The sequence below is a fragment of the Staurois parvus genome, unplaced genomic scaffold (assembly GCF_062004578.1).
Source record: "Staurois parvus isolate SC_StPar_1 unplaced genomic scaffold, SC_StPar_1.0 ptg000059l, whole genome shotgun sequence".
NCBI lineage: Eukaryota > Metazoa > Chordata > Amphibia > Anura > Ranidae > Staurois > Staurois parvus.
Genome location: NW_028317855.1, coordinates 7,706,464 through 7,733,380, shown reverse-complemented (window position 1 = coordinate 7,733,380; position 26,917 = coordinate 7,706,464). Strand labels below are relative to the sequence as shown.

At 39.2% G+C, this 26,917-nt stretch overlaps 1 protein-coding gene across 9 annotated transcripts in view; it reads left to right on the top strand.

Moving 5' to 3' along the window:
* Positions 1-26,917, top strand: part of QKI (QKI, KH domain containing RNA binding) — a 273,632-nt gene that overhangs the window by 103,674 nt on the left and 143,041 nt on the right. For 5 of the 9 annotated variants that reach the window (XR_016311503.1, XM_089668598.1, XM_089668597.1 and 2 more), the window contains exons 3-4: positions 20,720-20,836; positions 24,174-24,218. Coding sequence is in view for 8 of the 9 variants with exons in the window: in XM_089668598.1 (XP_089524724.1) it covers positions 20,720-20,836; positions 24,174-24,218 (162 nt within the window). In the remaining variant the exon portion in view is untranslated. The remainder of the gene's footprint in view (positions 1-20,719; positions 20,837-24,173; positions 24,219-26,917) is intronic. The other 4 variants (XM_089668601.1, XM_089668599.1, XM_089668603.1 and 1 more) reach the window with 1 other exon arrangement.

Genomic DNA, 26,917 nt, shown 5'->3' with positions numbered 1-26,917 from the left:
GTGTGGTGAATCTCCAATTTGCACATCTAGATGTTACAGGTGTTGCCCTTTCTTGAAACAGTTACTCTAGCTCTTTCAGGTTGTAAGGGAGTGTCCATATAATAAACTGGATTGAGATCTGAGCTTTGGATATTTATAAAACAAGAATGTTCTTGGGTTAAAAAAAAAATCACAATAGTGATTTGGCTGTCTGCTTAGGATTATCATGCTGGAAGGTGAATCTATGCCCTGAAAGTCCCAATAATCTTGGTCATCAAAATTGAATCCAGAAATAAAAGTCAGCAGCTACAAAAACTGTAGCTGCTGATGTTTAAAAAACAGCCACTTACCTGGCCCTCGGTCCTGTGGTGTGTCTTCCAAAGCACGTTTCATCGGCCATCCTGTATCCCAGGAGGCCAGCATCTTCAGTGTGGGCACCCGGCTGTGATAGCTTGCGGCTTCACAGCTGGGTACCCACTGTGCATGCGCTTCGTGAATGGTCCTGTAGTCTTCTTAGACCTGTCGCATGTCCCAAAAGACTGCAGGGAGGGAGGACACCTTCCTCTTCCACTCGCCTAGGCAATCAAACCGAAAGTGGGAGCGGGTATCTGTCAAATTCGGGTACCCGCTCCCCAAAGGTGCCAATCCTTTCTTAATGGGGAGCGGGGGAGCAGTCCTAAAAGGGGAACTTCCCCTTTTGGGTGGAGCTCCGCTATAAGCCTAATATAAAACACACTAGATGAAAGGAAAAATGTTGCTGTTGCACATGAATCCTGCTAGAAGTTTGTTTTAAGTTTTAACTGCTGTATAAAATTAATGCCCAGGGTCTTAGATTACTTTGTACTCGGTATTGATGTATGAACACCAGATTCCTGGCAGAAAAATCCTGTGTAAAAAATGCAAGGATGGCAATATGGTAAATGCACATACACATGTAAAAAATCTTCTAGCTTTTCTGTAGATGTGTCATTTGCATGCATTTGTGCAAATATTTGTAAAATATTGTGCAGTGATGCACTTTTTTTTTTTCCCCATAAGTGATTTACATATATATCATGTTTACAGGCTCATTGAAAACAGTGGGCTGCATTTAGATCATTTTAGAAAAAAAAAACAGCCTGAATGTCTAAAAAAAAAAACAAAAAACAAAAAAAAGTGGGCTTTTTTAGGGATTCATGTGCAAGAAGCTATAAACTGCTGTCTTTCCCTTTTTAATTTTACATAAAATTGAAACTGAGAAATAAACTCAATATCTTTTATTAAATTGCTGAGTATTGGGATGCTGGGGTTTTCATGACAGTGTATTAAACCCCTAGTATTTTTCAAATCTCAGCTAGTTTCGTAATTGTGTTTCAGATGTAGATTGGGGTTATATGCTTGTACACTGCACAATTAGGCAAGTTGTATTTTTGAGTATTAATTTCTTTAAGCAACTACAGTGCTCTTGGTCTATCCAAAATGTTGAATCGCCAACCTGAATATTTAAGAAAGTAAAAGTGAGGTTTTGGCTTTCTTAGGAAAATATCTATATGTGCACAATTATTGGACAACTATTAGTGTGCAGAATTACCAGTACCCCACCTCCACCTTGCTGGCGTCCGAGTCGAAGTAGAGCTCTGTGCCTGTGACTGATCCAGCCACAGGCCTATCCATCTGGTCCATCTCATCAGTCCATAAAACCTTTGAAAAATCTGTCTTCAGATTCTTCTTGGCCCAGTCTTGATGTTTCACCTTATGTGTCTTGTTCAGTGGTGGTCGGGTTTCAGCCTTCCTTGCCTTGGCTATTTCTCTGAGCACTGAACACCTTGTACTTCTGGGCACTCCAGGTAGGTTGCAGTTCTGAAATATGGCAGCACTGGAGGATAATGGGTTCCTAGTAACTTCACGTTTTGATTCATCTCAAATCTTTGCCAGTTAATTTGCATTTTTTCCCCCTCAAAATGTTTCTTGCTACCCTGTTGACTGTTTGCAACAAAACATTGGATGATTCTGTGATCACGGCCCAATATCTTGGCAATTTCAAGAGTGCTTCATCCCTTTGAAATACTTTTTAAAATTGCTGATTTCCTTAGGCTATACCTATAATTGTAATGCGTACTGAGCATTCACAAAGCTGTGTGGAAGGGCAAAGATGCCATGTTGTTCAGATTCAGCCATGACCGTTTGTAGCCCAAGTTCGTAATCGACAGCAGGGGTTTTCTAAACTTAATCTCTTAAGGAAGCGTCTAGTGCAATACACAACTGTTGACTGATGCCAAAGCCTTCTTATCAGACCAGGACATATACAAGCCTCTCATTCCTATTAGCTCAATCCCTCTTTCTGGTCTGAAGCCCTAATAAAACTGCCACCCTCACAAGCTTGAGCAATCCAAAGACCTAACAGACCTTGGGTCAGAAATACCTTAGTGGAATACACATTTCTGTTAGATGGCTTATCTGTCAAGATTCTAAAACTTCAGCATGTTTCATAACTTCTATCAGTCACATGCTATATTTATGTCCATTTTGAAGCTAATTTCATGCTAGACAATAATCTGCATGGTAGCAGACTGTAAATGGTAGGTTTTTAGAAATATAAATACTTATAAAACTGTATTTGGGAGTTAGTCATAAACGTGGTGACCTCTAAGCACCCACCCCTTAAACCAGGTGATTGGTCAAATAATCTCTGTTAACACCCCCCCTTGATGTCCGATAAAGAGACTGCAAGCAAATTTGATAGCTTTCATTTAACCTCATCCAAGGAACACCTAACCTGATTTGAGAGAACCACTGCAACGTTTTTGCTTGGACAGTTGGACTCTGCTTAAAAACAAGGACTTTGCAAGTATTGCTCCTTTGAAACTCCTTTTTAATTCTCTGTTGCTTTATGGTTCCTTTATTTCTTTGTAACACCTTTTTTCTGTAAATATTTTATTTGGACATTTTCATTATTAAACTCTATTTTGAAGTGTTAAAACTGTCCCTAAAGATTTTAATGCAAACTAAAGAATCCCTGTCTCTTGAAGAGTGCTACTGTGTATATGGCACATCTCTGAATATACCTGTCTGTGCTGACTGTGTGTGTACAGATGTTTATTTTTCATAATTGATGCTAAGATTATGATTGTTTCCTCTTTCTCGGTCAAAAGGCAGTGGTGGTAGCCTAGACTTAATTGCTTAGTTAACCGCTTGCCCGCCACTCTATAGAAGAACTACTGCTACAGGGCGGCACCCAGTGATCGCCGAGTACAGCTGACAGGGGAGAGACCTGCGTGTAAACAAGTGGTCTCTCTCCTGCCAGGAAGGACATGCTGCTTTTGTATTTCTCTGCACAGCAGAGAATTACAAAGCAGCATGTCTCTGTAGTAAAATGCACACAGTTAACCCTTTTGATCATGCAAATGTTAACCCCTTCCTGCCCGGTGTTATTAGTACAGTGTCAGTGCTTTTTATTAGCACTGATCACTATATTAGTGTAACTGGGGGTGGCAGTCAGTTCCCACCCAGTGTCAGAATGCCCACCGCAGTCCCACTATAAGTCGCTGATCGCTGTCATTACTAGCATAATAAAGTAAAAATTCCAGTATATATACCGCTATTTATAGACACTATAACTTTTACATAAACCAATTAATTTACACGTATTGACATTTTTTTTTTCGAGCAAAGACCTGTCGCAGAATACATTTTGGCCTAAACTTATGACTAAATTTCTATTTTTTATTGGATGTTTTAAAGCAAAGTAAAAATGTTTTTTTTTTTTTTGTTTATAGCGCAAAAAATAAAACCCACAGGGATGATCAAATACCACCAAAAGAAAGTTCTGTTTTTGTTTAAAAAAAAAAAAGGCAATACATGTAATTTTATGTTCAGTGTTTCATGACTGCACAATTGTCATTTCAATTAATGCAGCGCTGTGTCTCAAAAAATGGCATGGGCAGGAAGGGGGGGGGGGGGGGCAAGAGACAATCGCTCTCAGCCTGCGGCACCTACATTGTGGTCCCGGGAGCTGGAAAACCTTTGTGCAGGGTGCAGCTGAGTGGCTCAGACAGTAAAGTGACAGGTGTGAGGTTAGCCGGTCCTTGGGTACCACATTCGTCACACCCTCCCTCATTACAGAAATACACATCACCTGATATGCTTAAATCCAATAAGCATTCAAGTTTGTACAGCTTGGAGTTGGACGATGTGCATATAAATGATGATTTGGTCAAAATATTCACTTGCCAAATAATTGTGCACAAGTATAGAAATATGAAAATATTCTTGCCTACATATGTAGGAATCTCATTTCATGTGGGTTCACTTAAAATTCTCTGGAGCAACCTTACAACCAAAGACCATAGTTGGGTTCTAAGGAGAGCTGATGGATGGCACTGGCAGCAAGTAAAATGATTACGACACACCTTCAGTATCAAGTTAAGCTCACAAAAGAAGCAACAGTTTGGGGCCAAAGATGACCCTGTCATCAGGCAGGTAGATCACCTCTATCTGCCTGAGGAAGAGGTCTCCTGTGGCCCTGAATTGTCATTCTGTGGTAGTAAATAACCCCTGGTTCACATATATACGGCCGTTTGGGCTGCGTTTTGCTTGGGCACAGTGCGGTTGCGTTTTCCAGTGCGGGCGGCGTGCCATTAGAAGTAATGGCACCCGCCTGCGGGTCCGCATTTCTCTGTGCGGGTGGTGCAGCTGCACAGATTTTCATGCGGATCCACAGCGGCACCACCCGCACAGATGTGAACTTAGGGTCAAAGATTCACTTGATATTAAAGGTGTGGCAGTGATCACTTGTGTGCCATGCGCTGGCACACAGCAAGTCTCAAGTATAATCGGGCCTAGCTGCAACTCAGAGATATAAAGACATGGGCAGACTCCTGTTTTATTACACTATTCACTGCAGATATATCAGTCACTCTGATATGAAATACATTCAACAGACCAGAAAATGCATCTGCAGTGAATTTCACATTCAAACTTCCTAATAAATATGTTTCTAATAGTAGAGGATTGAGAATAATAACAATAATAAAAGAATGCCGAAGTGCTAGTTGACACTGGGGAGAATTTTGCTCACTACTAATGTAGTTGTTAAAACAGGAAGTGAGGAGACATACTCCCAGTGGGCTCACAGACAGCAGTTAAAAGTCAAGAAATGGTCCTAACTTTTAACCACTTTATTTCATAACAAAGACCTGGTTAAAACTGAGGTGTATAACTGCAGAGAGATTGGTGGTGCAAGTTGCAGGGTAGTCTTGAAAAAACCTTTGCCTCTGAGGACTACATACTGTGATTTTACTGCTGGAAGTGCTAACTACTGTTTGCTGTATGAAATGATTGCTGATATTCTCTGATCATTTCAGATATGGAGGTGTGTGCATGCTGTATTGACATATTTGCTGCTATTCAACAAAAGGGGGTTCATTTACGAAGACCGAAGCGTGCAAAATGAGGCTTACTTCTGCATAGAAACCAATCCGCCTCTAAAGACTGGTTTCTATGCAGAAGTGAGCCTGATTTTGCTCTCTCCAGCATCAGTAAATAAACTCCATTGCATCTTTGTATTAGTTTCTGTCTGAAGTTAATTCCTTTTAAATTCCTGGTTAAGTTAATGGAGAAGTATGTGGCATAATTAGTAGAAGTCCATCACTGCATCTTTACACTTTTTTTCTTTGTGTTTTTTATTTTTCATTAAAGTGACTGTTTTAAAAATTAAAGGGCCTCTAGCATAAAAAGGAATTGGTACTTGTCCCACAACCGGTTTTCTGTATCTTGAAGGGCTAAGCTTGCTAAACAGTTTTCAGCATCATGTACACATTTAAGAAGCCTGGTACCCCAGTATAAACATTAGTGTTCTGTTACAATGGAAAGATTAGAGTGTACAGGGTGGTACAAGGCGTCTGCCGTCCCAGAACCCTAGAAGGTAGAGATTAGTAGCATGGACAGGACTGTTAAAGTATAAAACTTTAAAGTGGTCCTAGACTTTACAAGTGTGCATATATGCAATATGTATTTCTTGTTCAATCTTCATTGAAAATTCCAAAGAGGCTCGGTTCACAATTGCCTACAGTATGTTGGCTGGTAGTGGGTGAATCGCACCAGTTTCTGCTCCCGCAAACAAATCTCGCTGCTCTTATGAGACACGTGGGGCTGCCATTCATTCTGAAAGGCACCTCCATGCATCTCAGCCTGCAGTGCGTTTGCTGGTGTGGTTACTACAGGGAAACCGCATGGTCAAAAAGACCGTGTGGTTTCCCTGCGGCCACATTTTTAAAAAGTCACATGCACTTACCTGCAGTAAATGTGGGCACAGCAGCCCATTCAAATGGATAATAGTGTGAACCTAGGCTAAGACATTACAAAAGTCACAGACATGTTTCTAACATTGGTGCATAAACAGAAGGCTCATGACAGCAGTTGCTCATTGAATCAGTAATATCAAATAGTTGTAAGTGATAACATATTGGTGTAGAGAAGGAAGCTATTTGAGAAAAGATATATAGACAAGAGAAAGCTGTGTTTATAAAGAGGAACAGAGTGATAAGCATTGGGCTCCAAATGTGGAGAAATGTGCCCATGGAAACAAGATGGTGAGTGGTGTACTTAGCAGGTACCATGTACCACCGAAGATGGTGAGTGGTGTACTTAGCAGGTACCATGTACCACCGAACATGGTGAGTGGTGTACTTAGCAGGTACCATGTACCACCGAAGATGATGAGTGGTGTACTTAGCAGGTACCAGGTACCACCGAAGATGGTGAGTGGTGTACTTAGCAGGTACCACCGAAGATGGTGAGTGGTGTACTTAGCAGGTACCATGTACCACCGAAGATGGTGAGTGGTGTACTTAGCAGGTACCATGTACCACCGAAGATGATGAGTGGTGTACTTAGCAGGTACCAGGTACCACCGAAGATGATGAGTGGTGTACTTAGCAGGTACCAGGTACCACCGAAGCACTGCCTTGTAGTTTGTCTCTAAGTGCTGATACGTTGTATGAACAGGACCTGGTGGTATTTCAGATCTGCTTCAGTTCCCTCTGTGCTAATTTGGATATAAGAGTAGACTGGAACGTTTTCCCACTTGATATAAAATGGGGTGAAGGATAGCTTTACCTCTTACAATCAGACTGTGAATGAGACATAATGGAGTTGGTTTACTAAAATTGGAAACTGCAAAATCTGGCGCAGCTGTGCATGGTAGCGTCACCTTCTAACATCAGCTTGTTCAGCATTCAAGCAAGGTGGACGTACACTAGCTGCCAGACCCTCTGTCTCCTGAAGCTTGTATCCTTCTTCCTGAGGATCCCTTGAAGATACGTGTGGGGAGGAGCCAGGTGATACAGGAGCCAAATGCCGACGGTGAGACTGGACGCTGAACACGATCTGTGAGCTGTGTTTTGCCTTTTGTGAGTGAATTTAGCATTTCATGCATGTAATTTTAATAAATATTTGGATGGTTTTAAAGTTTGGCGGCCTTTTGATGATTCTGAGTCTGTATTTAGAGCAAAGCAGTGCAGCGCTATAGTGGTACAGGACTGTGAGAGCCTGGGTTGATTTGGAGAGGGAGAGAACCTGTGGGGAAATTCTACCCAGGGAGAAAGATGAACAATTATGCACTTTGACCTATTATGATTTGTAGGTCAAAGCATTAAGGTGAGAGTCCACCTATTCTACACATGTGGTGCACATTGAATTGGTAACAGCACTGGGATTATGGGAATACTTCACCAACAGGAGTGCACATAAATTCACACCAAGAATATTTGAGAATTTTGGGACTGTCTATATATGTGGTTGAGAGACTTTTATTGTTTACATGTTTGAAAGTGAGTGGTTTACAATTTGCACAAGATCTTTATATATTTGTTGTACAATTGTAGCAGCGCTACACTTCTGTTAATTGTTTTTTCTGGTCAATGTGAGGAACACACATTTGGTGTTTGCAGCAGCGTGATACACCTTTTGGCACTCCATTCATTTTGGCAGCGTACAATTTCTTACACACCTAAGATATCTTATGTAGATAGACTGATGGGTAAAGACGAATAGGTAGGTCTTAGCGTTGTCATAGATAGGCAGATATTTTATGGAGTCATACTAATGGGTATATATCTGCTCATATTCATTGGCTGTGAGGTCAAAGTGCCACATTGGAGTCTGGTAACTTGTTGACCCTTGTAATTCTGTATTGATAACATACCTTAATTTACTGGCAGGTAATTCACACTGGACAGTAACACAAAACAGGAAGTGATTCTCCAAAAGTGTACTTCCCAAAAACTACAACATTGTAACATTTTTCTGTATACAATTTATCTGTGCTGTATATAATATCTGATGTTGGTCTTCCAGAACTGATGATAAACAATTCAGACTTGTTAGTACAGATTGATTGGGCCTATGCATAAACCTGCTATATAGTTGGCTGTAGCCTTTGGTGAATAATTTGAGATGCATCAGGATCCAAACATCCCAATATCTTTAGTCATCATGCACACTGGACGTTTTTACAGCTGCTGTTTTTTGCTTTTGACGTTTTTTTCTGCAGCTAATAAACCCCCCAGCATGTTATCCTATGTGTCCATGCACACAGACTGTATTCAATGTTTTTTGGCTGGCAAAAAAACCCAGGACTAGTGGAGTTTTTTTAGCTGTAAAAATGCTCTAATGCTGAATTGCGCGGTAAATTGTGCTAACCGCAAACCAGCATTTTTGCACTTTTTTGACCAAAAAAAGGGTAAAATTAAACGCAGGAAAACGCCGCTAGACACTAATGCAAAAACGCTAAAAAAAAGCTGAAAAACTCAAGTTTTTATCGTGACTTTACACAGCTCACATTACCAGGGTTATCAAAACACCCAGTATGCATGGAGCCTTAGATCCATTTTCTTACCTGAACAGAAATGCTCTGATAATGCATTTTTGTTTGTGTATGTCAGGGCTGTATTAATAAAAAAAAAACAAAAATAAAAAAACTGTGCAGTACATTTCTGCAATACATCTATTGATTATTTCAAACAAATTTATGATGTGATTAGCAAAATATTTTGTACTGCCCTTTGCAGTGAATGTTTAAAGGAAAATATATACTGGATGTAAATATGTTGTTCAAAGCAACTCCTGTTCAAAGTATTTTTTAGAAAAATTTAAATCTCTAATACCTTGAGAGAACAAAGCGCTTAAATATTTGCTTGTTGATAAAAAGGAACACAGGTATATGTTCACTCTTTACTTGTTCCTTAACCATTTGCCAGCTGCCCCATAGCAGATACCACTTCCTGGTCTCGGGCACGCGCATGTGCAGCCAGCGCGCTGCTTCACAGTAGAAGCTGATCAGTAGGTGCTGGCCAATGGATGAGCGCCTAGTCTAGGAGACTGACAGAACACAGCTCTGCCTATGTAAACAAGGCAGAGCTGTGTCTGGTCAGTGGCAATGTGCTGGATTCTCTTTCCCTGCAGAACAGTGTCAACCAGTGTCATTAGTAGAGTCCGTGTATATTTTTAGCACTGATCACTATATTTGGTGTCACTGGTTCCCACAAAGTAAGTGTCCGATTGTCCCCCGCAATATCACAGTCCCACTATAGGTCACTGATCGCCACCATTGCAAGTATATAAAATAGAAATACGAGTGTGTGTGTGTATGTATGTATGTGTGTATGTATATATATATATATATATATATATATATCAGTTTGTAGACACTAACTTTTGCTCATACTAATCAATATATGGTTATTGGGATTTTGTTTACCAAAAATATGTAGCAGCATACATAGCATAAATTAATGAAGCAATTAGATTTTTTTATTTTTTTATATTGGATATGTTTTAGAGTAGAAAGTCGAAAATATTATTATTTTTTTTTTTTTTTATTTTTGGTCTTTTTTTTTTTTTGTTTATAGCATAAAAAATACCAAAAGAAAGCTTTTTTTGATAAACTAACACATCAATATCTGGTGTGATGGATGTAGTAGTAAGTTTACGATTTAGTGTTGGGCCACATTCATAGCTGTCTTGGGCCGCAGGTTGGACTCCCCTGATTCAAAGCTCTCTGCTATAATAAATTAATTCAGCAGCTACAGTTCATAAAGTGCATAACGCAACTCTGTAACAACAAATATTACAATAGTATAAGCACTGCAGATTTTGTTATGCTATTTTTTGTTCAGAATGCTGCTGTCAGTGGTAATGGTAAGTGTGTCTGTTGTGGCACAAAAATCTGGGTGAAATAAGTAGTGACACAAGACGGATCATGGTGAAGAAAATCATCAGGCACCATAGTATGGGAAATGTTGTAGTCCTGTATGAGAGATTAGAAGTAATGGCCATGAAAAATGTTTACCAGCTTGTTTTAAAGCTTTCTGAAAAGTGCTCATTCTCATGAGCCTTGAACACTTCCCTCTTTTATACTGTGAATGATATGAGTCCTATTTCTCTGTCCACTTATGTGGCCACTTAAAATCACTGTATGCGTTCTTTATAGTCCATCAGAACATCTAATCCCTAGAGGAGAATTTCACAGATGGAGAACTTGATCAAGGCAAGGTTTTTCTGTACTTTGGAATGTTGTTTTTAGCCTAAAAAGAGAAAATAAGTGCAACCACTACATGTAAGAACTGGCAGGCTTGGCATTGGCATGTCAGCTGCACATGCTTGCTGTCTGGCATGGTGGAATATAACTTGCTATATAAACTAACAGAAACAAAACAACCTCCATACCATTGTCTCATATTGAGGTGGGGATATCAGGATGATGGTTGAGGCTACAACCTTGATCCTGGTACTGTTTTCTTCAGTCAGTGATTCCTTATATTGAAAAAGTGATCCCTGCAGCTACTGTATATAGCCACTCAATCACTTTTACAGACGTTGGAAGTGGTCGTGCCGCCGCTTTTCCTGGGCTCTCCTGTCCCATCGGGAAGTCTGGGACTGATCTGACTGGTGGCGTCAGCTGCTGTACACAGAATGGGACAAACTTCTGTGATGTCAGAAACCGGAAGCGACAAGGATTTAGTCATCTCCTTGTTTTGGTTTGTTTACAAGCTGTTACCAGCCCTCAAAGGACTCGTGAAATCCAAGACACTGTAACCAAAGAGCAAAAAGCTCATTATATAAGAAAACCAGCATCATCCAGTCCACAATACATCATGTATTGTCACAGGGTCAAAGGACATCCAACAGCAGGGATGTGAAATTCCTGTCACCCAACGCCCTGGACATGTAGTTCTGGGCGCCAGGCAGGTATTTTTTTTTTTTTTGCCTTTAGCCCTACTGCAGACAAGCAGCAGGGGCCACCTGTCAGGCAGTGCTGCCACCCGATTGCTTCCACACAGCCCACAGTGCCAGCCGCCACCTCTGCTTTCAGAAATTATATAATGTTTGGAGGTTTTGTGTAATCTTGAAATTATTTTTTTATACATGTGCAAAAACCGCTCTGGCAGCAAAAGGGATAAAGGATAAGTCCAAGATGCACCTTTTCTGATGAGCAGCCAATCGATGCTCATTCTTATTACACTGCAAGGTCTCTCCCCGCCCTGCTAGTCCCTGGGTTCAGAGCTTGAGACAGGCAGGGAGAGAAGGAGGAGATATACAGGGCAATGTTAAAAATATTAAACGTTTAAGTCTCCATAAAGCCCCTTTTGTTTTTAAAAGCCCCAGACATTCCATAAAGCACCTCAGATTTAAATATGGTTTTGGTTAAAATTTATTTTTATCAGGACAAGTAGATTGTTATGAGGGACAAGTAGTTTGGGACACCAATTTAGTCCCTGAAATGTCCACACCAATGCAACAGGCTAGCACGTTTTGAGGACTTATCTCTTCCGCAGAGCCAACATGAATGCTTACCATCTTCCGACACTTCTCTCAGCCAGAACCACAGAACGTGCAGCTGATTAGTTATACTAACTTACCGGTATTCCTGCATGTTCATGGTCCTTGATGTATTGTGGATTGGGTGGTGCTGCTTTTCCTATATGATAAGCCTTTGTTTTATATATCCTTTCAGTGTAATATTTACCACTTTTATGTAAATATTTTGTTTGAAGGATACTGCACTAGGCCAGTGCATCCTTTTTTTTTTTTGGCTCTTTTGGTTACAATAATTCTAGTACTTGATCGCCTGTGTAACTGTAAACTGGTAACCTGTAAAGACTTGTAAAGCATCTTCTATGGAGATTTTTAGGTACTGTCATTTGTCTCCAAACTTACTTGGCGTATTGAGTATTATACTGTTTGTGTACACTTGTATTTTTTCCTGAAAAATTTTCTTTTGAGTAAATATCGAGCAACATAAAAAAATTGCATTGACCATGTTATTTTCCAGGGCTTTTGGTTAAAAAAAGTGTGTGTGTGTGTATGTATATGTATGTGTATATATGTATATATATATATATATATATATATATATATGTAGAGAGAGAGAGAAATGTCAGACTTGGCTTGGTTTTGAAGTGGTTAAAATCGAATAGTAAGGTCAAAAGCATTGACTGTTGAATTTTGCTTTCTTACCCCTTAAATCTGGCAGGGAAACCTTTTTTTTTTCCAGGTTTGACATTCTCCCTCATTACTCTTTTGTATGTGGAAGTTTCATTTGCAACAAATTATTATTTTTTTTTTTTTTTACTCTTTCTGTTCAGGCAAATAGAAAATATCAAATAGACTGGTGCTGTACTACAAATAATTGTACCGAATCCCTGAGGATTACAAAAATAATTTTCATTCATATTGCACTTATGTCGAAAGGTCACTCCAGATTGCTCAAAAGGCTCAGAATGATTGTCTTATCAACACGAGACTAATCTAACCAAAACAGACCAATGCTGGTGATCTTGATAACATACTCATTCCACAGAGCAGGTGCATGGAGGCTTTAGAAGCAAAAATAAAAATGCATTTAACAATAATGCAGCTGAGATTAGACAAGCTGCTTAAATCCTTTTAAATCTACATTATTCACATTCAGCAACAGAAGCATAGTCAGGGTTTTAGCTATTGTTCAATACAGATTAAGCTTTGAAATCACTGTGTAAATGCAATGGATCCTTTTGTATGAGCTGGTTTTATTTCCGCAGTGGAATTTGCCATGTATTGCAGCACCAACCACAATTACATACAATAATTTTTACTGCAAATTATCATGTTTAAAAAGCTTTCATTTCGTCATCTTGCATTGCATTATTCATTCCTTGTTTTTATTATACATGATGATCTTTGCTTTTATCTGTTTAAAGACAAAAACAGTATACATGATATTTGCAAAGGAACTATTGTTAGCATCATATCCATATATCAGCGACCATGAGAAAGTTGTTAGCCTTTTTCACCAATTACCCAGAAAATGTCTCACACATACAAAACACGTTTCAATTGTAAACTCCATTGACATATTTGCTGGTTTGAGATGATATAGATGATTTATTTTTTGTGCTCTATGGAATGACTATATTTGTGGCTTATAGATGCTATACACAGCATTCAAATGTGTGCAATCTTTGAGTAACGATGTTTCCTATATCGCCTTGTTCTTTATTTCATTTTTTCTGTTCATTCCTATGGTTCATTATGTAATTTATTGGCATGTAGCAGCTGCATGTATTGATACAGAAATTAGCAAGGCATATAACTATGCATTGCCAAGATTAAAGTTCCTGTGTAGACAGGCCTGAACTAATTATGCTTTGCAAAACCGTGTAAATGAAAATATATTCATGGCCACTACACTGCAGACATTTCTTACCTGCAGTACCTTGACTGTGGCAAAACACATTTCAGAATGGAGTACTGGAAAGGTGGAATTTTAAAAATGATTGAGGACTCGTACAAAGTACCATGCCACGCTGATAGCACAGCTGCTCCTGTACATTGGGACTAGACTGCCAGTGCACCAATTCTGGTGCATTGCATTGTCTTTTGTTTTTTTTCTTGTCTAACAAATGACATTACAATGTATATTGGTTTAAACTACCCTCATAGGGAACAAGATTTTTTTGCCTTGTCTTACTCTGGGGACTTCTCTAGGTAAGGAACACATTCTAAGTAGATTAAGGTGGTTTTTTACTTAATTTGTTCAGTTATATACAGAGATTTAAAAAAATAGGATGCTCTATATATCCTATCTGTTGCTTGGTGATTGATGAAAAAAGATCTATTTTTTTTTAAATGCAGGATATAAATGTGAGTTGCATAGTTTGACCATCTCTAAATAAGTTGCTGATGTTGAGGTTGTAACGCAGCTTTGTGATTGAGACTGGAAATTACATCTGTGTTCGTCTCTGCTTGATTGATTCTGATCAGTGTTGATTTACAATTTGGTTCTTCAGCAGAGGGTTTTCGTTTCAGATACATAGGGAATAGTCAACTGTTAATGGTCCTTGTACATTCCTGTGCACTCTGCAGTGTTATCCTAAGTATTGTTAACAGCCCTGCCTAGTTCCTAGTTACCAGTTTAGAGTTACACAGGCAGTCAGGTGCTAGTATTATTGTAACCAAAGAGCAAAAAAGAGGGCACACTGGCATAGTGCATTATCCTTCAAACAAAATATTTATTTAGATAAAAAAAACTGAAAGAAAAATGCATCCCTTGAAATCCTGGGGAACTCTTCACACCGGTCAGTTGGGTTTCAATTGTGCTTTTGACTGCTTTCACACTGCCTTATGAAAACAGGTGTGAAGCGTTACATAGGATTTGATGGAATGCATTATATGTTTTTACTTCGTTTTGCTTTGGAGAAGTGTGAAAGCCTCTAAAAATGCAACTGATTGGTGTGAACAGTACAATAGGATTTAAAGGGATGTGTTTTTCTTCTGCTTTAACTGCAAAACCGATCAACAACTAATCAGTGATAAAGGGCCCTAACAGACTTCCATTTCTAGGGTGACAGAGCTGTTCCTCTGTAGATGCAGTGCATTGATTAACCACTTGCCTACCAGGCACTTATACCCCCTTCCTTACCAGGCCAACTTTCAGCTTTCAGCGCTGCCGCACTTTGATTGACAATTGCGCGGTCATGCAACATTGTACCCATATGAAATTTTGATCATTTTTTTCTCACAAATAGAGCTTTCTTTTGGTGGTATTTAATCGCCACTGGGCGCTTTACTTTTTGCGCTATAAATTAAAAATGTGCAAAAAATTTGAAGAAAAAAAAAAGTTTATTTGTTTCTTTTATAAAATTTTTTAAACGGGTATTTTTTCTCCTTCACTGATTTGCGTTGATGAGGCGGCACTGATGGGCACTGATAGGCGGCACTGATGGGCACTGATAGACAGCACTAAAGGGCACTGATAGGCAGTACTAATGAGGTGGCACGGATAGGCGGCACTGATAGACAGCACTAATTAGGGGTCACGGATAGGCGGCACTGATAGGCGGCACTGATAGGTGACACTGATGATGGGTACTGATAGACGGCACTGACTGGCATCACTTCTGGGCACTGACTGGCGGCACTGACTGGCAGCACTGCTGGGCTGCACTGGTGGGTGGCACTGGTGGGCAGCACTGGTGGGTGGGCACAGGTGGGTGGCACTGGTGGGCACAGGTGGGTGGCACTGGTGGGCACAGGTGGGTGGCACTGCTGGGCACAGGTAGGTGGCACTTCTGGGCACAGATAGGTGGCACTGCAGAGTGGCACAGGTGGGTGCACTGCTGGGCACAGGTGGGGGCACTGCTGGGAGGGGTGGGTGGGGCTAGTGGGCGCACTGCTGGGCGGAACTTGCGGGTGTCACTGCTGGGCACCGATCATCAGGGCACTGATCATCAGTGCCCTGATGATCGGTGCCGATCCCCGCTCTGACAACTGCCGGTTCTCGGCAGTACTTTCCTCATGATCTGGCAGCGTGAGGAAAGTGCAGCCGAGAACCGGCACTTGCATTTCCCTGTGATCAGCGTGTCATTGGACACCGCTGATCACGTGGTAAAAGGCCGGTGGGATCGGCCTTTCACTACATCACGTGATCAGCTGTGTCCGTAGGACACAGCGATCACGGAGATCGCCGGGTGCGCGCCCCCTGGGGCGCGCAGGAGAGCGCGTTCTGGGAGGACGTCATATGACGTCCACTCAGAACTGGCCGGCCGCGGTGAAGCTGTCATTCGGCTATGCGCGGTCGGCAAGAGGTTAAGCTTTGTTACCCTATCAAAAAATGTTTTAAAAATCCGCACAAGGGGCATGTTTTACGATCAATCTGCCCAATCCGATGTGTCCCTTGTGCTGCAGGCTCCTCAGATTCAGTCCACCCCCGCCACACTAATCTTCTGGTGCAGTGGCGGCTAATAGAGCTGAGGGACCAGTCATTTGCGCTCTTACTCTATTCCCACCGTTTCTTACTCTATTCCCACCCTTGCTGCCTACTATGACTTAATAACAATCAGTGATCAGTGGCCAATCTGTGATCACATGCAGAGTAGTAAGCAAGATGTCACTTCTGACATCATTGCTTACGACCTGTGAAATCTGTGAATGATCACAGAGGTCACATGGTACAAGGCTATTCACAACAGCCTTGTACTATGTGACAAGCTGTGACCAATCACAGCGCTCACAGTAGTTCTCAATGGCTGCAAGAATGCATCCAGAGAGAAGGAGAAATGATTGCTTTTACAGCCTTTATGGGTGTAAAAGCAATCGGCGTTAAAAAAAGTCATCACCCCCCACAAGTAGTACTGTACTGCTAGGATGACAGTATGTAAAAAAAAAAAAAAATTCTAAAAATGTAAAAAAAAAGTTTAAAATTATATATATATATATATATATATATATATATATATATATATATATAATAATATAGTGAGGTTTTTTTTTTTTTTTACTAAAAAGATAACGGAATACACTTTGGCCAAGATTTATTATGAAATATTTATTTGCAAAATTGTATAAGAAAAACACTTTTTTTTTTCAAACTTTGTGGACATTTTCATTTACATAGCAAAAAAAAATAAAAAATCCCAGTGGTGAATAAATACCACCAAAATAAAGCTTTATCTGTCTCAAAAAATGTTAAAAAATTCATATGGGTACAGTGTTACATGACCGCGCAATTGTCATTCAAAGTGTGATAGCACTGAAAGCTGAAAATTGGCCTGGACAGGAAGGGGGTAAAAGTAACCGGACTTAAAGTGGTTAATGAAGGATGGGCGGGTGGATGAATTTGTTTTTCATTAATAGAAGCTATAGTACAGCTCCTATGAATGGAGGAGGTGGGGAGGAAAGAACTTAGTCTACATCTTGATGAGTAAATGAATGGTCCTTAACCTTCACTGCATCAGAAGATCACAGTGTTGGTAGAGGTGGCGGGGATTGGATGAGCATGATTATAACTAAACAAGGAACCAAAACAAAGTAAATTTTAAATTAAGTTTGCCATCAAGGGACGCATAGGATATAATAGGATATAGCTAGTCGTGTCCCTTGTGTGGATTTAAATCTTTGTTCTTGGTTGTACATACATGTTATGTTTGGTAATATTTTGTCCTGGTTTGACTGCGATTGGCTCCAGCAGGTCAATACTTTTTTTTTTTTTTTTTTTTTTTTTTTTGCTTTATTTCTTGACTTCATAAACTGGAAATGCCCTTCACACTGGACTAATGATGAGTGTTGGGTAATGTGTGCTCAGTTGTCACAGTAAGAATAGTAGTAGTACTGTTCTTATTGCTGACACTTGAAAGCACACTGTTCTTTATAAGTTTAATCTTTGTTACATTGAGGCAATGAAAATTAACATTTGCTAGACAGAAGATAAATTTGAATAGCTTGGAACGTTTTTCATGCCGGTTGCATTTAGACGGGGGAAATATATCATATTTAGTCTCTTACTTGGTAGATTTATAAGAGCGTAGTTGTAAAAGGGCATTGTACAGTGTTGTGTGTAGAACTGAGTTAATGTGCGTTGGAAGGATCTATTTTTCCATGTTCAATTGACTGGTTCATTGGTTCATGGGCTTTATCTGCTGTGTCCCCTGCTTGTAGTTATGAAACAAAATTGTTATAGTAGATGAACACACCTCTTTTTGTAGTTCATCTTTCCGGGTTCACATTTATATTTATAGATCAGTCATTTGCAAGTCCCCTTTCAAAAAATGATGTAGGTTACGTTGGAGTAGGTCTGAATACGTAAAAATGTATTGTGCTGAACAAAGACATCATCAAAACAAAAAAAAATGCTCTGGGACTTAAGGGGAATTGGGGGACTCCAGTAATTAAAATAGAACACATCACATCATTTAGTGGTTAACTACTTGCTCTCCTGAGAACTTACCCCCCTTCCTGACCAGGCCATTTTTTATTGTTTGGCACTACGCTATTTCAATTGGTAATTGCGTGGTTGTGCAATGCTGTACCCAAACAAAATTTTGTCATTTTTTTGTACACAAATAGAGCTTTTTTGGTGGTATTTGATTACTTCTGCGGTTTTTATTTTTTGCGCTATAAACAAAAGACTGAGAATTTTGAAAAAAAAAACAAAAAACATTTTTCACTTTTGGTTATAAAATATATCAGATAAACTCAGGCATAAATTTAGGCTAAAATGTGTATATATATTGGTTTGTGTGAAAGTTATAGCGTCTACAAACTATGGTATATACATTGGAATTTATGTAGCTTTTACTCTCTGACTGCATTTCTTGAGGTGCTAAAATGCCAGGACAGTACACCCCCCCCCCCCCAAATGACCCCTTTTTGGAAAGTAGACACCCCAAGGATTTTGCAGAAAGGCATATTGAGTCCATGGAACATTTTAGGTTTTTTTGCTACAATTTTTTTGAATATGACATTTTTTTTTTTTACACAAAGTTGTCACTTTAATGATATATTGCTCATGCATGCCATGGGTATATGTGGAACACCCCAAAACACATTCTTCTACTTCTCCCTAGTATGGGGATACCACATGTGAGAGGCTTTTTGGCAGCGTAGCTACATACAAGCCCCTAAAATCCAATGACCACCTCCAGGCTTTCAAAGGGCATATTTCCTCATATCACTTCCCCACTACCTATCAGTTTCAGAGGCTCAAAAATGCCAGGATAGTACAAACACCCCCCCCCCCCCCCCAAATGACCCCTTTTTGGAAAGTAGACACCCCAAGGAATTTAATAAGATACTTGGCAAGTATTTTACAGATATCATTTTTGTCGCAGGGTTTTGAAAAAAAAAGAAAAAAATAAATTTTTGTTTTCTTTCTTCGTTTCCCAAAAACGTGGCAACAAATGAGATCTGCAAAATACTCCCCATTCCTCTTAGCAAATACCTTGGAGTGTCTACTTTCCAAAAAGGGGTAATTTGGAGGGGTTGCTTCTACAATCCTGGCATTTCAGGGCCAACATTAGAAGCTTATGCCACACATCACCCACTCTTTAGGACCAAACCTTTTCTTACACTTTTTTGTTCAGTTTTTTTGCTAGAAAATTACTTTAAACCCCTAAACATTATATATTTTTTTAAAGCAGAGGCCCTAGAGAATAAAACAGTGGGTGGTGACATTTTTTCCATCACACAGTATTAAAACTGTAAAATGTAGTGGTGCTCTTACTCTGTGCCGTGTTCTCTCTTCTCTCACTGGACCGACGGGTGGGGGGCGCAGATGCGTTCACACCCCAAAATAAGAAGCAGAGCATGATTACGTCACTTTGCCAAGAGCTGCTGGTTGCCTGCAAAATGTGGGTAAGCGGTTGGCAAGCAGTTAAAAGAATTAAACAAAAAAAAACACTTAAATTTTTTTTTTTTTAAATTCTCAATATGGTATTTTTTTTTACCATTTTTATCATTATTTTTAATACTTTTATCAGAATAGTACAATGTTACCATAGTAACATTTGTACTACAGTGTGTTAGTACAGCCAGAGCGACATACGGGTACGTCACTTTGCCTGTAGCTGCCGCCCGGCCGCAGTACATTGCGGGCGGGTGGGAAGTGGTTAAACATTGTGTCTGCAGGACACTGTTGACATTTATGAAAAGCTAGTCTCGTTAATCTGCTAGAACTGATTTGACATTCTCAATTTTAACACTATTACCTAATAACATTGCTCTCTTATTAATGTTTTTTTCAGTTTGCATATTTTGAACCTTGAGTTACAGAGCTGAGATAACTGCATAACTGTAATTTGTACGTTATCAAAATTTTGTAAACATAATTGTATTACAAAAATTCGAAATCTGTGTACAACTTTTAGATTTCTGTAATTTCAATATGCTGTATTGAAGAATATTTACATTTTTATAAGAAAAAAAAACCTCAAGCACTGTTTTTATTTCGTTTTGTGTCCTGCAGAAAGTGAAGTATTTATTTCAGGATTTTGTCACCCCAAAGATTATTTACATTATAGCAGTAGTGGATTAGCACCCTTATAGAATTTTTGTTGCAGTCTTTGTCCCCATTGGAGAGATTTCCCCACACTTCCTGTCAGGACAGGAAATGATGGGAAGTCTCACCAACAGGGGTGAAGGGTGGAATGAGCAGCATATGCGGCATCCTCTTAATATATCTACATAGTGGCAACAGTGAGGAGATCTCCCTCCCTCTCAGATGGCAACAATAATGCACTTAACCCCTGCAACTCTGAATGAAAAAAAGCAATCCAAAAAATGTTCACTTGGGTGACTACTTCCAAACTAAAATTATAGTAAATTGGCTTGATAACCATGTTAAGAGAAATTGGTCTGCTGGTTTGAAGCAAATACCTTTTGTAAATTTGCAACAGTTATTCTATACTAAATTAACATCATTTTTTTTTTTTTTTTTTATTCTCTTCAGTTCAATTTCGTTGGGCGTATTCTGGGTCCCAGAGGACTAACTGCAAAACAGTTGGAAGCAGAGACTGGGTGTAAGATTATGGTTCGAGGCAAAGGCTCCATGAGGGATAAGAAAAAGGTATGTCTAAACCGTTTCTTCACCCATCAGCACTTTTCCAGAAATAATGATTAGGCTTTCACGTATATCATAACGGAGAGCAGGACAAGTTTTCATAACGTGTTAGAATTGACTGATCAGTTGTCTTTCATTATGGGCAAGTAGATGAGATAAAATTCACAAATATTTAAACTGAGATTTCTGCTTTTACTTGGCTTCAGTGACAATTTAGATGAAAGGTAGAGAGAGCTGTAACTCTCTTGTTTTCTCACTGCAGTACTGGTCAGAAGACAAATATCAATAAGTCTTGGCTCTCTTTATAATTTACAAGAAAGCAATAGCAATCATGTTTTAAATTAATTTATAGTATATCATGTAAAAGTGCAAACCCCTTTTCCCGTAAATACTATTTTAAATACTTTTTTGAAGGACTGCTGAATCTAGAACACCCCTTTAAATTAAAAATGGCTGGAGCCTCACTTTATTGGGGGGGGGGGAGATAAAAGCTGCAAGCAGGTATAAAATGCATGCACCTCTAGGTGCCTGGTTAAACATGTCAATCTCTCTTTGCTCTCAAATGCAGCCTTTCTCAACCTTTTCAACACAGGAACCCTTGAAATATTTACAGCTCATGATACATTAGTTTGATGGTCAGTTGGAAAAATTACACCCTTACAGACAGCTAAAAAGATCAATGGTGTCAGTGGGCACTTATCTGAGAGGCAGAAATAGCCCATTGCTCAAGGAACCCTCAGCAACTTCTGGAAGAGCCCTAGAGTTCCATGGAACCCTAGTTGAGAAAACCTGCTCTGATCTATATGTTTGAATACCTGACTATCCTGATAACACAGAGCTTCAGCACTTCCTGTTCGACACATCTTGCCTGCTTTCTACTGTCTTTTACACATTTCTACTGGCCAGTAAAGCAGCCCATCAAATGAATGAACCAGTAGCAAGCATGAGGAAGCAATAGATGTTGGAGTTTTGCCAAATTAGAATGGCTGACATTTGGGCACTTAACCACTTCATGTCCGGACACTTTCACCCCTTCCTGTCCAGGCCAATTTTCAGCTTTCAGCGCTATTACACTTTGAATGGCAATTGCGCGATCATGCAACACTGTACCCATATGAATTTTTAAGCATTTTTTTGAGACAGGAAAAACTTTATTTTGGTGGTATTTATTCACCACCGGAATTTATTTTTTTTTTGCTATATAAACGAAAAAGTCTAAACAAATTTAAAAAGTGTTTTTCTTATAAAATTTTGCAAATAAATCTTTCTTCATAAATCTTGGCCAAAATTATTCAGTTACCTTTTTAGTAAAAAAAAATAACCCAAATTACTTTCTAACCAAAAATTATAATTTTTTTTTTTTTACATTTTTTTTTTTTTGTTTTTTTTTTTAACATACTGTCACCCTAGCAGTACAGTGTCACCATAGTGACACTGTACTAGTGGAGGGTGATGATTTTTTTTTTATTACACTGATTGCTTTTACACACATAAAGGCTGTAAAATCAATAATTTCTCCTTCTCTCTGGCTGCATTCTTGCAGCCATTGAGAAATACTCTGTGAGCTGTGATTGGTCACAGCTTGTCACATGGTACAAGGCTGTTGTGAATAGCCTTGTACCATGTGATCTCTGTGATCATTCACAGATTTCACACGTAGTAAGCAATGATGTCAGAAGTGACATCTTGCTTACACCTATTCATGTGATCACTAATTGGCCAATCAGTGATCACATGAACGGGACCTCACACAGAGGTCCTGTATAGCGTTCGGTGTTCTCCGGACGAATCGCGGTGCTCCACGCTCCCAGGCAGCGCGCACAATCCAAAATGGCGGGCACCGTTTATGAATGGCATCCCGCCCCTGGACTGCCACTGTCCGGCCGTTATATACAGTGGCTGGATGGGAAGTGGTTAAAGCCGGACTCTGCCCTTTTATCAAAGTGGAGATATAAAATTATATAGAAATTAAACCATATGGTCTGTCTGAGCACATTTTATTGTGTTTTGTTTAAGTCTGAAGTTTAGTGTGTGTGTATATATGTGTGTGTGTGTGTGTGTGTGTATATATATATGTATGTATGTATGTATGCATGTGTGTATGTATTTTTTTTTCTACTATGCAGCTCCAGGGACACCGCTTACCAGTAACAAAGTGTCTCATGTCTGGGTGGTTGCTGCATAATGTAGAAGTCTCTTTTCCACTGCCATCAGGTCCTCCCCACTGCACAATCCTCTGGCTCTGGAGAGAACATAAAGTGCCGCAAGTTGCATCTCTCGCCTGCCTCCTCCACCATTCATAGAACCTGTAGTAGGTTTTCCCAGAATGCAGTGTTCAGTGAATGGGGAGGACAGATCCTGTCATTCATCTGCCTGTTCATTCACAGAACTCTTTTCATTCTGGGAAATAATAGTTTCAGTACTTTAACCCCAGAAACACCAGGAGATTAGCACTGTGAGAAGAAGATTTCTACACTATGCAGCAGCCAGCCTGGCATAGAAAACGCTTTCTTACAGGTAGTTAACTATGCTTCAAATTTAAGTAGAAAATAGAAGGTATAGTACATCAGTGGTTGTTTTCCTTTTTTTTTTTTTTTTTTTCCATTGGGCAAGATGTTCCTTCACCTTTTGTGGTGAGCGAGAACCACTGAAAACACAAAAGCAACTTTGAACATTTTTTCCACTCTTTGTAAAATAAATTAAAATGTTGACGAGGTTAAATATGCATCTTGGCATTATCTATACTCCTTTAGAAGGACCGGTCTAACTAGCAGATATGTAAAATTCCAGGACTAACTTCCGATGCATGTAAATATAGCTAGTTGATGCATTTAAATTAGGATTAAAATGATTTTTTTTTGTTAGGTTGAATTAACTGGGGTTTTTTCTGTTTTTTTATGATGGTACTTTAGACCTCACAGAAAGCATTAACTATTGCATTTAGAACATCATAAAGCAAAGCATTTTCAAGTATAAACACAGAATAGGGACTCAGAGAAGCCTATTCATATGCAACCAGTTAGTGGTCAGTGGATCATCTCTGAAGCTCCTACTATTCTGCCAGGTTCTCTTTGAGGAAAAAATTACTGCTGCCATAAGATGTGAATGCTATACAACCTTCAGCAGTAAGAAATATATTGTCTATTGTCTAGTGCAGTTTGTAAAGAAGAAAAAAAATGCTTGTGCTGTTTTGTGTTATGAAATATTGGTAAATGACTAATTGTTTGCAATAATACGATTTTCTAAGTTTTAAACATTGCCACATTGCATTTTTCTTTTAAATGTCCAGCCTACTGTATTGTCCTAATTAGCTATTATTACTGTTTTGACATGCTGCATGCAGGCTGTCACCAACATACTAGAATGCAGTATGTTGACTTTAAACAAGGTAAGCAAATGTTATGTTATATTTCATTCATAATGCCTTTTTAGTTTTAAGACTAGTGATATCTTGTATAGCATAGATATATAGACATTCACCATGCCACGTCCAACAAATTGTAAATACTACTTTGGGACTGAAAAAAAAAAAAAAGCGGATTTTATTGACATAACATGAGGCAATCTCATAAAATCACAAATTTTTATTTCCACATAATTAAAACGTAAGAAATTTTATAAACACAATGCAACACTATCTAAATATTATGTCTGAAATGGCAAACACCCAACCCTGAGATGGAGTCTGGAATAGGCATACATATGAATCGAATGCCAAACCCTGTATGATTGTATAATTTGATAGTTGTAACATAATTGAGCTCTCTGGGTAATGCCAGCAATGTTTCCATACTCAAATTGTCAACGTGTTTCGTGAACTTTACTCACTTCCTTAGGACTGGTTGAGTAGGTGTTGCCGTAAACTGTAAAGTATAACACATATACAAGTAAAAAGAAATGCACCATATTACATGTATATTTAAGATAAGCACATGCTTGCCTGATCAAGACATATGTAGAAAGTGGATAGTTAAAAGGGTCTTGGGGGTGGATGCAGGAGCATACAGGAGGACACACCGTCCCAAGGAACAGATTGCCAACAGACTATTAGGCGAGTCACAGCTTAAGGGTACAAGTACCATAGGCCCAACAAAGCGGAATAACAAGCAAATATGGATGTAGATAAAACAGCATTATATATATTTCCTATTTCATAAAAGGAGTATCCCACAAAAACATCCAACTTACCACATATATTTGGTAGCATAGGATCATAAAGGTATTGTATATTCAGAATGGAAATAGGGGAAGATCAACATGTTCCAAATAATCACCACTTTTAGCAACTACCTCTGTATTGCCTTTAGAGGTTGTAATGTAGGAATATAGATTACACTTTCCAAAGGTAGCTGTGAAGTAGAACAAAAGCAGATATAAATTCTACTTATCCCCTATCTCCATCTTTCCCAGCATATCACAGACGCCTGCAACCTGCATACCAACCTTAAGGTTGGTTTGGTAGTTGGTAACCCTTATCGGCATACTTTCCAGCATATCACAGACCCCTGCAACCTCCTTACCAATCTTGTATAGCATACTAATTATGTGTTTAAAAAAAAAATACAAATGTGGTGTAAATAATTTGATGGGTTTTTTCACAAATGGGAATACTGGGATTTGTGGATATGGAAAATGCAAACCATAATTGTAAATTAGCATTTTTGTTGATTTTAATTTTCACTGATGAAGAGTAAAATTTTCTTGCCTTTTGAATATTGCTGTTTGTAGTGCCTTATTAACCACTTAATGTCGTCAGTGTGTGCAATACTCCCTGGAACTGAAAAGGTCAAAACAAGCTCACAGTAACAGCAGGCCCCCGGTTTTTAGGTAAAAGTCATCTGGTTAGTTGCAGAGCTGCACAGTCACTTTACAGGACTGACTGTGTACCATTCCCGTTGTGGTTGCTGGGCAGTTCTGCTTCTCCTGGGAGCCCTGGACCACAATAGTGTCAGGATAGTGAGCAGGAGGACATTGTGCAACATGCTCTCCTCGTCCTCTGCAGAGTGTGAACCCAAATGAGCTAAACGCTGAGCATCATCTGGGTTCAGAGTTGCCAGAAATCTGGCTGAATAGACAGGTAAAGAACGGCTCAAACTTAGTCTGTGCTTGGATCAGCTGAGCAGAAGGTAGAGAGGAGACATTAGGGTTCTAATAGACCTCTGATCTTTCCATGAAGAGGACCTGGTGGAGCTCCACTTTAAGTGCCTTGAGAATGTATTCACCCCTCTTGGTGGTGGTCTTGCTTTGTAACCATATGATACACACAACATTCTTACAACTGAAGGTGAAAAATATTTTTTCTTGTGACAAAAACAATTGGGTTAAACCCCCCCCCCCAAAAAAAAAACAAAAACAAAAAACACAACAACAAAAAAACAGATTTTGAGTGCGCCTTAATATTGACCTCCCTTGCTATGAAACACCTATTTAAGATGTGATTTAAACCAGTTAACTTTTTAAGTCCCATAATTACGTAAGGTCCACCTGTGTGCAATCAGTGTCACATGATGTTGGTATAAATGCAGTGGGCCTGTTTTGGAAGGCCCCTGAATCTGCAATACCACTAAGCAAGCAACATGACCAAGAAACTCTCCAGTCAGAGACAAACCTATCAAAAAGAATAGGTAAAAAAAAAACACTTTGACCATTCCATGGAGCATTATTAAATCCATTATAAAAAAATGTAAAGAAGTTGGCACCACTACAAACTCGACAAGATCACGACCCACCAAAACTCACAGATCAAGTAAAAAGGGCATTAACAGAGATGGAATTAAAAAAAAAAAAACACCAAAGATAACACTGAAGAAGCTGCAAAGAACACAGTGAAACATGACGGTGGCAACAACATGCTGTAAGTATGCTTTTAAACAGCAGGGACTGAAGAACTGGTCAGGGTTGAAAAGAAAGCTTGTTGGCACTAAATACAGGGCAATTATTAAGGAAAACCATTTTCAATCTGCCAAAGATTTTAAACTGGAATGGTGATTCACCTTCCAATAGGACAAGGCGGTTAAATTCACTAAGAGTTAAATAACGACTGAAAAAATGCGGTATAATAACGCATGTGGTAAATTTTTTGCAAAT